Here is a 13,229-nt window from a genome sequence, read left to right on the forward strand (position 1 = left end):
ACTGCTTGACATCGCAACTGTTATCCAATCAACGAAGATTTTAAAATAAACTCTAAAAGAGCAGCATTAAGAACATGACCTCCAGCAAGATTTAAGAAGTAGTGGATAAAGCATATCAGTAGTAGTTACTGCAGATAAATACCAAAAACAGCATACCAACATGTACATTTTTCTCACAGCTAAAGTTGTTGCAAGAATATCATTAGCAGGATCAGATATAGTTGATGCAGGGAGATAGGGACCAGAACTGAAGTTCAATGCCAACCAACAGTAGAGGAGCTGCACAATTCTGACATGTAGTATTATAAACTAACAACAACACACAACTCCATCCACATAACAAAGAGTAATAAAATTTGTCAACACCCAATTAGAGATTCACCGTCCCATGAAATAATGCACCCGATCTAGCTTCAATCACCATCAAATAGATGTAACAGCAGCACGAGCAACAACAAGAACTTACACACTCAGAAGATGACATTCAAGGAAGCGGATTCAACAACCAACTGTTCCAACATGTAAAAGCACCAACCCCAATTACCATTCTCAGCTGCAATACTCAATATGTCAATCCAAAAGCAAGTATCAAAGAGTAACTTGACTCGATTATTTCACTTATTTTATTGGTGTGGTCACAGAATGAGCTCAGTTGGACCTTGTATTATTCAATCACACAAACTAACGAATAGGAAAGTAAAAGATAACTAAACCAGGCTACATCAGAATTGAATGTAGACTCATCAAAGAGAACTCCAGTCTGTCTACCAGTACCCTCACCAAATTCAATCCCAGAGCATCATCCTCAGTTTCATCATTATGCACACAAACCAGCTCACTCACATACCACTCTACTATGAGGACTGTACCAAAGTAACATTGAGAGGAGGAGCTAACCGAAGCAAGATTAAGCACACAGTGGTGCAGCAAACAATCAACACACACACGTACCCCAATGTTCTATTGAATTTAAGAAGAATTGTTCTTCACTACACAATGGAACAAAATTAAGCTTCTCCCTAGCTAACTGTTGTAGGAGAAATAGGCATGCTCAGATCATATAGATTCAGGAATCAGTACTAGTAGGATTTGATAAAAGAACTAGGTCAAATTCAAACCCAATTATGATGAAAACAGAATTTGAAGACAAAATTGAATGTTGTGGAGATAGTGATGTAGAAATCGGACACATAAAATCAAATTTGAAGTAAGCAAAAGATGAGATTCGAGATTACCAACGTTGATTCAATTTAAGCAGTTGAGGTAGAAAAATCAAGTTCCATCTCAAAACTAAATTGAAAACCTATATTCCCAAGATCTCAAGTGATCTAAACCGAATTTCAAATCTGAGAATTATGCTTGATTCTGTTTGAAGACGCAGCAGTAAAGCATCAGGATCAAACCCTAATTCGCACTAAGAAATCACCAGTAACAACTCTTCATACATACTCCTTGAATCTTGAAATCAAACTTCAAAAAGCCTAATTGAAGATGATGAAGAATGGCAGCAGCAGAAGAAATTGGTAAAGAATTTAAGATTTAGTCAGCGGAAGATAGGATCGATACCCCTGAGAAATTGATTTCTCAGTACTGATACCATGTTAGATTTGAGAATCTACATCTCTGCAATACGGTTTGTATTCAATTGAATAATAAGAAAGATGGATTCAATACAGGACGGACTTGAGTATAAAAAGAACATTCTTCTCTCGACACTCTATTCGCTCATAGACTTCTCACGTGCATATCACATGCTCACCTCACACAACTCATACATGACTCACAGACTCTCATTACATATGCTAATAATTAGCAAGAGAAAAACTTGTTAGCAACAACAGAAGAACTTGTTAGCAGTCATGAATTAGCACTTCTGTGATGAATGATATTCTTACGGCTTTTTTGCTGTTTCACAGAAGTATTTGAGTTGTTTAATTACAGTCTGGTATATATGTTATATTCACATGAGTTTCTACTTAATCTTCTCCAAAAGCACTTCAAGCAAAAAAGACAAATCAATCAAATTCATTCGCTTCTAATCACAAGCTGTCACTTGTTTTTAAAACCCTCGTCCCAACCTTCAAAATGGATAAAAACACTTCTCTACAACACCTTAATAAGAGCGCATCTTAATTTTGGTAATCCTTATAAATCCTTACTTCTTTTTACTTCTATGCTTTCTCATCAAGCGCCACCAAATAATCACACTTTTCCTTCTGTAATCAAAGCTATTTCCTCTTCACCCACTTTTGCTTCATTCTTAGGTAGACCTATTCATAACCAAGCTATCAAACGTGGGTTATTGTTTGATCCATTTGTTCATGCTTCATTTGTCAGTTTCTATGCGCAATTTGGACATCTTCAAGAGGCACAAAAGGTGTTCGAAGAAATACCCGAACCGTGCATGGTTACAACAAATGCAATGCTTGATGCTTACGGAAAAAATGGTGAAATGGAATCTGCTGTTTTACTCTTTGAAAAGATGTCTGAACGTGACGTGTTTTCTTGGACAAGTGTCATTAACGGATTTGGAAAATGTGAGTGTTTTAATGAGGCAATGTGGTTTTTTAAGAAGATGCTGGCGCATGAAGATGTGATTGATTGTGATGTGAGTCCTGGTGAAGCTACATTTGTTTCTGTTCTTTGCTCATGTTCGAATTTGGATGGAGGTGGATGTCTTTATCAAGGAAAGCAGATCCATGGTTACATTGTTAAGAATGGGATCGAGTTGACTGCTTTTCTAGGAACAGCTTTGATTTCTATGTATGGTAAAACAGGTTGCATGGACAGTGCTTTTGAAGTTTTCAATGGAATGTCAGATAAAAAAGTGTGCACTTGGAATGCACTAATGTCTTCCTTGGCTTGTAATGGTAGAGAGAAAGAGACTTTAAGTATGTTTGAGAAGATGAGAGTAGAAGGATTTCACCCAAATGAGATAACATTTGTTGCTCTTCTTACAGCTTGCGCTCGAGCCGGGCTCGTGGAATTGGGATTAAAATGGTATCAGGCTATGTTGCCTGATTTTAGGGTTATTCCAAGGATGGAACACTATGGGTGTGTAGTTGATCTTTTGGGAAGAGCAGGTTTATTGGCAGAAGCAGAGGAGTTTGTAAAAAGTATGCCTTTTCAGCCCGATGCAACTGTTTTAGGGGCTCTTTTGGGTGCCTGTAGGGTTCATGCGAATGTCGATTTGGCAGATTCGGTGGGGAGAAGGTTGCTTACGTTGCAACCACAACATAGTGGGAGATACGTCGTGCTATCAAACATTTATGCAGAAGCAGGTAAATGGGACCATGCTTCTAAGATAAGAAAAGCCATGGTAGATGGGAGGATAAGGAAAACTCCTGCCCAAAGTTGTGTCGAACGTTTTTATTGAAAAATGATTGCCAATTAGACCAGTGTTGAGCAAACTGATGAAAGATTATCGAAAATTAACAATTAATACAAGCCTAAACAAGTCTGTTTTTGGTCGAAATGGCAAAAAAGTGACTTTTGATTGTTTACTGATCTGGAGAGGAGGTGTGGAAAAAACCAAATTTTGATTGTCTACATATTATATTAAAATATGTAACCACTTTTTTGGTGCTCACCTACATTTTCGCTGATTGGGGAACCTAAGCTGCTATATTAGATGGAATGTAAAATATAACTTATGTTTTCATCAGCAACTGTGGAAAGAAAGGTTTGCTGCCTTAGGCTGGTTTCTCTATCTTCGGCGGTAACCTGATTTTACTGAAAATTATTTCACTCAGTTTGATAGTATTGTTTCATGATGGGATTTAGGTCCACCTGTATGTGATTCCCTGGAGATTGATAAAGCTGATGTCCCCATAGTTGCGGAGAAGAATCAATGATGGTTACGGTTTGGAAGGCTTGGGAAAGCCTAGTCCTACTTTACTACTGATGTCAGATGTGTATGTGTAATAGGAAATGAGCTAATCATGATGGCAGATTGGTGCCAGAGTCTTGGAGATGTGTTTGTGCATATCACAACCAGGTACCTCTTTTGAATCTTTCTTTTCCAACAAAATTAAAAGAAAGTTACTGATTTATTTGGTTTCAGAATAGGCAGTACAATTTCTTTCTAGTGAATTTCAGTACCTATTAATTATGTTTGCTAACCAAACAACATTATGGTTCTTATAAAAGAAAAGTTAGTGTTCATAATTTCACACATTTTGGTATCCTTACTTAACAAGGAAGAGAAATTCCATAGAAAATTAGAAAGGTGGACCTCAAAATCATTTTTAATAGTATTTAACATCGGTATCCAGCTGTACATCTCAGAGGACCGGCATATGATGTTAGAGTAGGCACCATTGATCCTTTATAAACCTTGAATGTTTGAGATTGAGTGTAGTTAGGAGCACAATTTCCCCAACTGGATTCAACAAAAAAAGCTCCATTTTCGAATTCATCGTTATATGACCTCCATTTCCACTGTTTCCACCCACTATCACTCTCTCTCTTCGTTACCTGTCATAAGAGTAACAGTTGACACATAAAATTCGAAGCAGTAAATTAGTGGAGAAATAATGTGAAGTTTTACAGGTTTCATTCTTTAAATTTTACCTCTTTGATGCCGGAATTGTTGGATGCAGTAAAGTAGTTCCCTTCGCTAAAGATTGTAGGATTTGCACTCCCACCAATGGGGTACATCAACCACTCATCGTACCTATTATTCGCAACATGAGCATACCCCCTTCTTACTCTGCAACGAATACATCATTCCAATTTAGTTTCAGGGGTTGTGGAATACCAGCTAGCTGTCAACTATTTGGTTAAAAGAAAGCCTCATCACCTTGGCATCCTCTGCACTAAACCAGGGCCGAAGTGGTTGAAGACTAATGTAACTTTCATAACCTTGTCACCCTTGAAATGATCGTTGTGGCCTAGTAACATCACCTACAAAAGCGTATCCACAGGATAAGTTGTGTTAACATCTGTATCCTTGGCATCCTTGAAAGTTGAAATAGTAGTTGTATGCAAGCAGCATCACCTACAAATCGACCACATTGATTCAGTGGGGTTATATGAGTCTCCCCATGAAAACTCTTTCTTGTTTACTGTAGCGAAATCATATCAGCATTGGATTTTTTTTTTTTTACTTTTTTGGTTACCTTCTAAAGATTCGAGTTTTGTCAATACAGAGGAAGTATGGCATCCGCATAAACTACTGACCTGCATTCCTATTTCACAATACTGTATCACCTATTTGAGAAATCTGTTGGACTTACTTTTCACTCGTGCAAAATTTAGCCAGATTTTCCAGAGTAATTTGGTTTTAGTAAAAAAACTGAATTCTTACTGCTACTACACCACTAGTTCAAAACCATGAGTTCACCATTTATATGATAAAGATATTTCACTAGTTCCGAACCATAGGGATATTAATCGGTGTTTCTTTCCAATGCTAATTTTTAACCCTTTACCTCATTCTTAGAATTTTGGAAAAATCCTCCCCTTTGTAAATTAATATCATGTAAGCAAGCTACAAGTTGTTGTATGAAGAGGGGAAAGGCCTATACTTACCTTGTCATGCTGAGTGAAGTAGTTGTTTGAAATAGTAATGGCAGTGGATCCATGGATGAGATCAATAAGACCATCCGTACATCTTGCAAGATAACAATGATCAATCCAAATATGTGAGGAGTTAAATATATCAACTCCATCACCATCTCGTAATCGATGGACTATATGCCCCGGTGAGCTAAGAACAATTTCTTGTTTTCCTGGCACACAATCATGAATACGAATCCCATGTATTATTATGTTGTTTACATCGTGCATAACAATACAAGGTCCATAAGCAATTTCCACGTTAACTCCTCTTCCATCTATAGTTCTAAAACTGTTTATCATTAGTTCAGTTTTCAGTATTATAACCATATCCTTGTTAAACATTATCCACAGGGGTTCCTTTTGAACTGCGCCATATCGAAGTGTACCGGGTTTCGGATGGATCGGATCATCTGACGAGTCTATTACAATGTATGTTGCACCATGTGTACCTCCAACAGCATCCTTACCGAACCCTACAGCACATTCAGCTAAGGCACGACGATTTGCTGACCATATTGGTAGTAGTTTGGCTCTCCAACAATAGTCTATTTTGTTCAGTTTGATTTTAGGTTGTCCGTAGCTTGATACAATGGTTGAAGCTTCTTCCAAAGAAGAAGCAAATGCTTGTTTAGCCAAAACCGTAAGAATTGAAAGAAGTAAAAGAGGGAATGGATTTTCCATAATTAGGATAGTGAGAAATGTTTGTTATTGAAAAAAGTAGAAATAAAGAGGTAATAATAATAATGCAAATAGAGTGAGTAGTTCACACTCCAGCAAGTACATGATCAATAGATAAATTCAAATGAAAATTGCAGTTTTCACAATCTTTAAGTTCTTTATGAGAAGATCTTTGACATTTAGGGTGATCGTGGGTACTGAAATTTTAATATCAACTTGAATTTAATCTTTGCATGGTCTAGCTAGATTTGTTTGAACAGATACTCATAAATATGGGTTTCTTTGCAATTTCCAATCCACAGGTACAAATGAAATTGCTCCTAAGTGATAATCTGTTTTCTTTGCAACATAATCTAGAATCTAGACAATGCAATCATCCAATGCCAAAAAGCCATCCATCTACCATAATACGTGCCTAAAATCTGCATGGAGGTCTTCTCACCATAAGAAAGTTTAGCTATTGGGAAATCGTTATGGTTGTATATGATGGGATTTGAGTCATTTGACCCTAACTTGATGTTTAAAGTCTCAACTACTAAAATGGAATTTGTTGAAGTAATGGTCGTTGGAGATTGTGATTCTAATTAGCCTCTTAATCACAATAATTCAAATATGTGCCGAGTTACGAGTAATACTCCCTCCGTTTTTTTTTAATATGCTGGTTTCCTAAAATAAATGTTTCAAAAAAATAGGCTGGTTTCCTAATTGGGAAAATCAAATGTTACTTTAGTTTTCTGGGATCACTTTCTCTTAACTTCTTTTGATGACAAGTGTCATGTGAACCATTTCATTATATTTCTTTTGATGATAAATATCATGGGGACCATTTCATTTCACTTCTTTTATTCACAAGTGTCATGAGGACCACTTTCAATGATTAGTTCTCTTAATTTCCTTAATTTTCTCAAAAATCAAAACCAGCCTATTAAAAAGGAACAGAGGGAGTATCATTTTTTCCCCTGGATCTGATTGAAATCGCCTGACTCATCTGGATCTAACTCAATTTTTTTCGAGTCAGATCTGATTCTACTGATTCAAAAAATATGCGAGTCAATGGCTTTGTCCCATGAGTAATGAACATTTTATACCCTGATTCAAATGGATCTGAATCAGAGATTTGGTCTGAGTCAGGTCGTGAATCATATATGATTCAAACTAAAAAACTAATGGTACGACATCTAACTAGTGTCGTGTCAGAGCCGAGTCAGATCCAGACACCAAACCAGCTGAAAAACTAACACGCTGTAAGTATCACACAATAATTGTGATTGGATTTCGGTTTTTTACGTGGTTGTCAATTCTTAGCTAGTTAGGGCAATTCCTATGGGAATTGCTAAACTTAAAAATTTAATGAGCTAGGTGGATGGGCAAACTGTAATTTTCACTATGGTGCAAGTACTGGGCAGATCATCGTGATACGCGTGGGTGCTGCAAATCCGCTGGCGGGTTACATAAAACCGTGCAGACGAATACAACCCGATGGCGGGCGAAGTCCAACTGCCAACGACTACTTTTTCAAAAGTAAAAAACGGTCATATTTTTACCACTATAAATTACCACTATCTTCTAACACTCCATAACACCAAAACACTTCTCTTGAATTTTCTCTACTAATCTATTTAAAAAATTTAGTTCAGTGTTTAATATTTGTCAAGAGAAATGTCTGAAAAGGCTATAACACTTTTTTGCGATGCAAAACTTGAAGCCGCTGTTTTTAAGATATGTGGAAGTTTTAAAAAGATTGAAAATAATAAAAGGGAAGTGCAAGTTTTAGAGTTAATCCAAGAAAATGTTCCGCTAAAAGGAAAAGAAAAACTCCGATTTTGAAAGTTAACAACAAAAAATTCAAAAACAACAGGGTAACAGTTCACGAGCGCGTTGAATGGAAGATACGCCAAATGAAGATAAACAGGAGGCCAAAGATTGTACTTGATTTTTATTGAAGTTGTTAGTTTAGTTCTTATTATTGTTTAAGTTTATATCTCGTAAAAGAAGTGGCAGTAATATTAATTAATGTAAATATTTAGACCTTAAATTAGACTTCTGTTTTATATTAAGTGATACTTGTTAACATTACATATATGGTAATTGAATTCATAACGACAACAATAACATCAAACTATATCAACTCTAGCGACATGAACCTTATAGAGTTCATAGCATTCAAAATCCTTAAACTTTCTTCCGTTTTCTTCAATAAACTTTGTCTAAGCCGTATTTTTCTGAAAAACAGGTAAACAACAAGTTACGCCAAATATGATTTTGATTAAACTATGTTGCAGTAGCTCAATGAGAACAAATGTATTAAGATATACTTACCAGTTCTTCGTTGGACAATCCAGAATTACTACGGTATAGTATCCATAAAACTTTTGTATAATATCTGACATTATTATTGATGAATGAAAATCTTAGTTCTAGGCACTTTCTGTTTCTTATATATTCATTTCACAACGCTACAAACCTTTGCAACACTCATTCCCATAAATAGTCACTAGACATATTTCTCGTCATAAATATAGAATGGTAATCGAATCACAACCAGAATGGTGCACTTCAGTCTAAATCGAAGCATGGCATTAAAAGCAAACCATTTAAAGAATGTAGAATTTAAAGTGGTTCATCAATCAATACAGTTTCTAGTATAAAACGAAAAACTTTTTCCCTTTCATATCAAGATCTAAGAAAACAATACCAATCTGTTTAGTAACAAAATCATCATCATCATCATTGTCGTCATCCTCTTCTTTTTCTTCTACTACTACTTCTTCTCATTCTTCATCATCTTCAGAATCATCATTCATTTCATCATCCTTAAAGAATTTTTTATATTGCGAATAAAGCATGATGAATCCAGGATTATAGTTTCGACGCGAATGTATATAGATGAACACAGGATCCTGAGTCCACGGGAAGGCTGTTCACGCATCAGAATGATGATCAAATCATAACCAGAAAAGCTTAAGTATTTGCAATGTCAAGATCCTAATTGTCTAGAGGAACCACATATGCTAGATGACGCTATAAAGATTAAAGAAGAAGAAGAAGAAGAAGAAGAAAAGTTTGCAACGTTGTGCAGAAACTTCAAACTTAAAGCCAAATTGAAGAACAAGTTATTACACTGCGAGCACTGTGGCGACGGAAACGTTGTCCACAGAGAATCAGTGGATTTCCAAATCCCAGTTGCACGACTTTTATGTATTTCTACAGTCCCACAGAAGAATGCACATACAGAAAGCACTTTTGGAAATGTCCAAGGTGTTTTTTAGTAGAGTGGACTGATTAAAGCGTGTAGGAACGAATTGAATCACCATCGTTTTATTTTGTTAAATGTTTTAGTTTGGTGTTATATATGTTGTGTTATGTTTATCTAATCAATAAAAATTTCTTCCCATTTGCACCTTAATTATCATAATTAATTTAAACCTTTCTTATAATAAAAAGATATTATATTGGATTAAATCAACTAGATCAGATTAAAGAAAATATATTAGATTAAAGAAACTACTACATAGCCGTCAATTAACATCATCATTTAATAACTGCTTTCTAGAATTCCTAAGATGTCGAAGGGGTTGAATCTGTTGATCTCTATAAGAATGTTGAAACAAGCTTGGAAGGCGAAAGGTCAGCCATGAGATACTTCCCACTCCTCTAGTTTTCTCAGTTCCACTTCATCTATAGATACACCGTTCAGTTTATTTTTGTAATTGTGCACTAGTAGACCTAGGAATTCCGATACCTTCTGACTAATTACAATAAAACGATACGACAATCATGCATCCTCACGGTTAAACTGGTTCCATGTTTCTGCGACGAACTTTCTAAAAAATTCTCCCAAAACGTTATCTTCGACGCGACTTCATCTTCGTTGATATGATCCTTTGTTTGAAAAACATGGGCTCTACAAATAGTTAAATCCTCTTCTAGTGAATCTAGGACCACAAAATCTGGGAAGCATTCTTGAATATAAATAGTTAAATCCTCTTCTAGTGAATCTAGGACCACGAAATCTGGGAAGCATTCTTGAATATGATTTTTGAGTGAGTGAGGTATAGAAGTGTAGAATGTGGGAACTTGGAATTGAAATGAAGAGTATTTATAAGGTTTAGAATTTTTAACCGTTAGATGATGAGGGGTTCTAGCCGTTCTGATGTAACCGTTGGCGTTCTGTGATGAGATATAATCTTTTTCATATTGGAATCTTTACGTATTTCTATGATCATTCCTATCTGACAAGATTGCTAAAATTTCCTGTTGAGCCAGGCTCCAGAAAATACAAGCATTCAAGGATTTTACCTTCATGAATATTAATACTCTTGTGCTCTAAAATCATTTGTTTATTGAGCTAAAAAATATTTTATAATCAAGAAGGAATATCTATATCATAGAAAAAGGTTGAAAATTTCAGTACTGAAAAATATTTTGTGCTCTCTAACGATTTCTTTTTTTCTCTGAAAAAGTCATTGTTTTAAAATAATTGGGGACATCGGTTTGTGTACCCTAGGAAGTAACCTACCCCTTAAGGTTTCCATAAAAAACCTATTTTCTAGGTAAGGTCACGAACCGACCCTCATCCCAGAGAATACCTCTTACAAACCTGTTTATATACCCTAACTTGTGTTGAGAAATTCTTATTTACGAACTTCCGCAACCAAACATGTCTTGATGCAGTTTTTACAGTAGTAAGTAGAAAGTTCTATTCTCTGACTCTTTTTTAAGGATTCAATTTTAAGACTAATTAAGAAAAGATTACTAGACAAAAATTGCTAAAAATGATTCTTGTATTCAATTAAAGGAGTCTAGGATGTCAAGATTCCACCAATTATGCATACTAAAATATTTAACATTTTTCTATAAATTCTCCCTAAGGTCTCAAGACGATTTAGGATACAAGTACGCCTCGGAAGATAAATGTTTTAAATCAATAAAAATTCTCAAATGACTAATAATTTTCTTTACTCAAGTGCTGGTCTCTAAAATAGACATATAAATCAAGAATGAAGCACGAGGACATATAAAGATTAATTATTATCGTTTTTTATGCAAGAATATAAGGGCTATGGAGAATTGTTACAATATAAAATAATTCAAAATATTATAGCATACATAACACGGTTTCCTCCGTAATCTTAGAAAAGGGACTTAGCTACTCATGGCAAAATTAGAGAATGAAGGAAAATAAACCATTGCATTAGTCAATTAAGCTCACTTACAAAATATTTAGAACACAAATGGTTGCTTCAAATTTATCTCTGGCCAGCACCTCGGTTATACACCAAAGAATGACAAAAATGTCTCGCACTTGGTCGTCTATAGCCTTCCTCTCTGGACCCCAAAACCAAGATGATCCCAACCGAGAATACCAGTTCCCTTTTTATATGCCGACGCCTCCATTGTTTTTCTTTGAATAAAATATATATGCATTAATCTTTGAAATCTCTTCTCATCTTCATTTCCAAAATTAATTGTTAAATATCCTCTCTAGCTAGATGACAACTCATTCCTAACCAGTGTTGTAGACATGCTCCACTAATCCACGCCAATACATTTCCTTCCTCAAATTATCTAGGTTGTGCACAATTCATGGACCCCTTTCACGTGCACTTTTGCTTTCAAATCTAACCACCAAAATGTTTTCCATGCATGAGAACGTGTTTGACATCATGATTCGAACAAACTAGGAAATGTTTTGGGAATATAATTCCATTAGTAGCCAACCAACACGTGCTATGTATAAATACTCCATGGCACGACCAATCCTTGCTTGCACGTAGTATCCAGCTTGTCATCTCCCTCCAAAAATAGCAATCTTTCCAATTTTAGTTCAAACCTTATAAACTTATTAGCCGTTGCTATCCATTAGGCTGTTGTCACTTATACTTCACACCCAACACAGTTGGGCCTATTAAATCCAAAGCCTTCCACTTTCTTGGTGTTGTTATCGGGTGACTTAAATGTTGACTACTTGAAGCTTCGACATCTAGAATTTATGAACCACGAACATTTGTTTCTTGAGATGGCTGGGTGAGCAATTTTCCGATAAAATCCTGTATTTCGGTCCATTAAGCTTTATTCATTAAAATCTGCAAAACTAAACAAAACCCATCAAATTTGAACAAAATAGAGGACTAAATTGTAAATTAAAATGTAATGTATTACGTGTTTACACACTCAACATGTCTTCTATGTCATGAATCCTTGAAAGCATGGAAGAAGCTATTTGCCGTGGTATTGAAACAGGAGGAAAGAAGAGAACTTTGGTTGATGACGAAGTGGTTGAATCATCTAAAGATCTTCCTGGTGTGAATTGTTATTTCGCCTATGATCATCAAGATGTTAAGCGTGAAGAGATGATCTCTCCTAATGTTGTTTATGATTTTCTTAGACAATTTGAGGAAGCAAAGCTGTAACTTGTGGAAACACTAAAAGGTCTAGACATGTTACGAACTGAGTTGAAAAAGGTTTCTGCTGACCTTGTTCTCATGAAATCACATGTTCGTGATGTTCTCAATGAGGATATTTTCTCTGAAGAGCTCGTGGATACAGTTGATGACAAATTCAAAGGTCTCAATACCAATGTACTAGGAAACTTCTTGTGAGAATTTATTCTTGTGTTCAAGAAGGATAACTAGGATTTGGTATATAAAATATTATGAGTACACAAGCTATCTCCAACGATTTTCATCTTGCATGTTTTTAGATTTAATTATTTAAATTCTAGAGTTTTTGGAAGATGAACTTACAATATTTAATCATTATTGGTTTAATGTATTGCAAAGTCTTATGAGATATGTGTCCTTTACTTTTTGCGAATTGAACTGACATCTCATATATGTAAATCTATTAAGTTTTATGAACTAAAAATAGAACAAGCTTTGTGAGAATTTTTCGCAGTATTGATCTATTCATGATCACACTTTTGTGAAATTACTGCACTATCTACTCCGTAAGATATTCTTATGTTGAGTATCGATTAAAATTGTCTC

At 35.4% G+C, this 13,229-nt stretch overlaps 2 protein-coding genes across 2 annotated transcripts; one reads left to right on the top strand and one right to left on the bottom strand.

Annotated features, from left to right (window-relative positions):
• The first annotated feature begins 1,838 nt into the window (after positions 1-1,838).
• Positions 1,839-3,393, top strand: LOC113303267 (putative pentatricopeptide repeat-containing protein At1g10330). Its single transcript, XM_026552296.1, has one exon. It carries the CDS (start codon positions 1,883-1,885, stop codon positions 3,374-3,376), a length of 1,494 nt encoding a protein of 497 aa, XP_026408081.1. The 5' UTR covers positions 1,839-1,882; the 3' UTR covers positions 3,377-3,393.
• A 596-nt stretch (positions 3,394-3,989) lies between these two features.
• Positions 3,990-6,337, bottom strand: LOC113303275 (putative pectate lyase 2). Its single transcript, XM_026552303.1, has 4 exons — positions 5,533-6,337; positions 4,802-4,905; positions 4,573-4,711; positions 3,990-4,476 (listed from the first exon to the last, which is right to left on the bottom strand). The coding sequence occupies exons 1-4, from the start codon at positions 6,241-6,243 to the stop codon at positions 4,258-4,260; spliced, it is 1,173 nt and encodes a 390-aa protein (XP_026408088.1). The 5' UTR covers positions 6,244-6,337; the 3' UTR covers positions 3,990-4,257.
• Positions 6,338-13,229: the final 6,892 nt, after the last annotated feature.

This window comes from Papaver somniferum, chromosome 1 (assembly GCF_003573695.1).
Source record: "Papaver somniferum cultivar HN1 chromosome 1, ASM357369v1, whole genome shotgun sequence".
Lineage (NCBI taxonomy): Eukaryota > Viridiplantae > Streptophyta > Magnoliopsida > Ranunculales > Papaveraceae > Papaver > Papaver somniferum.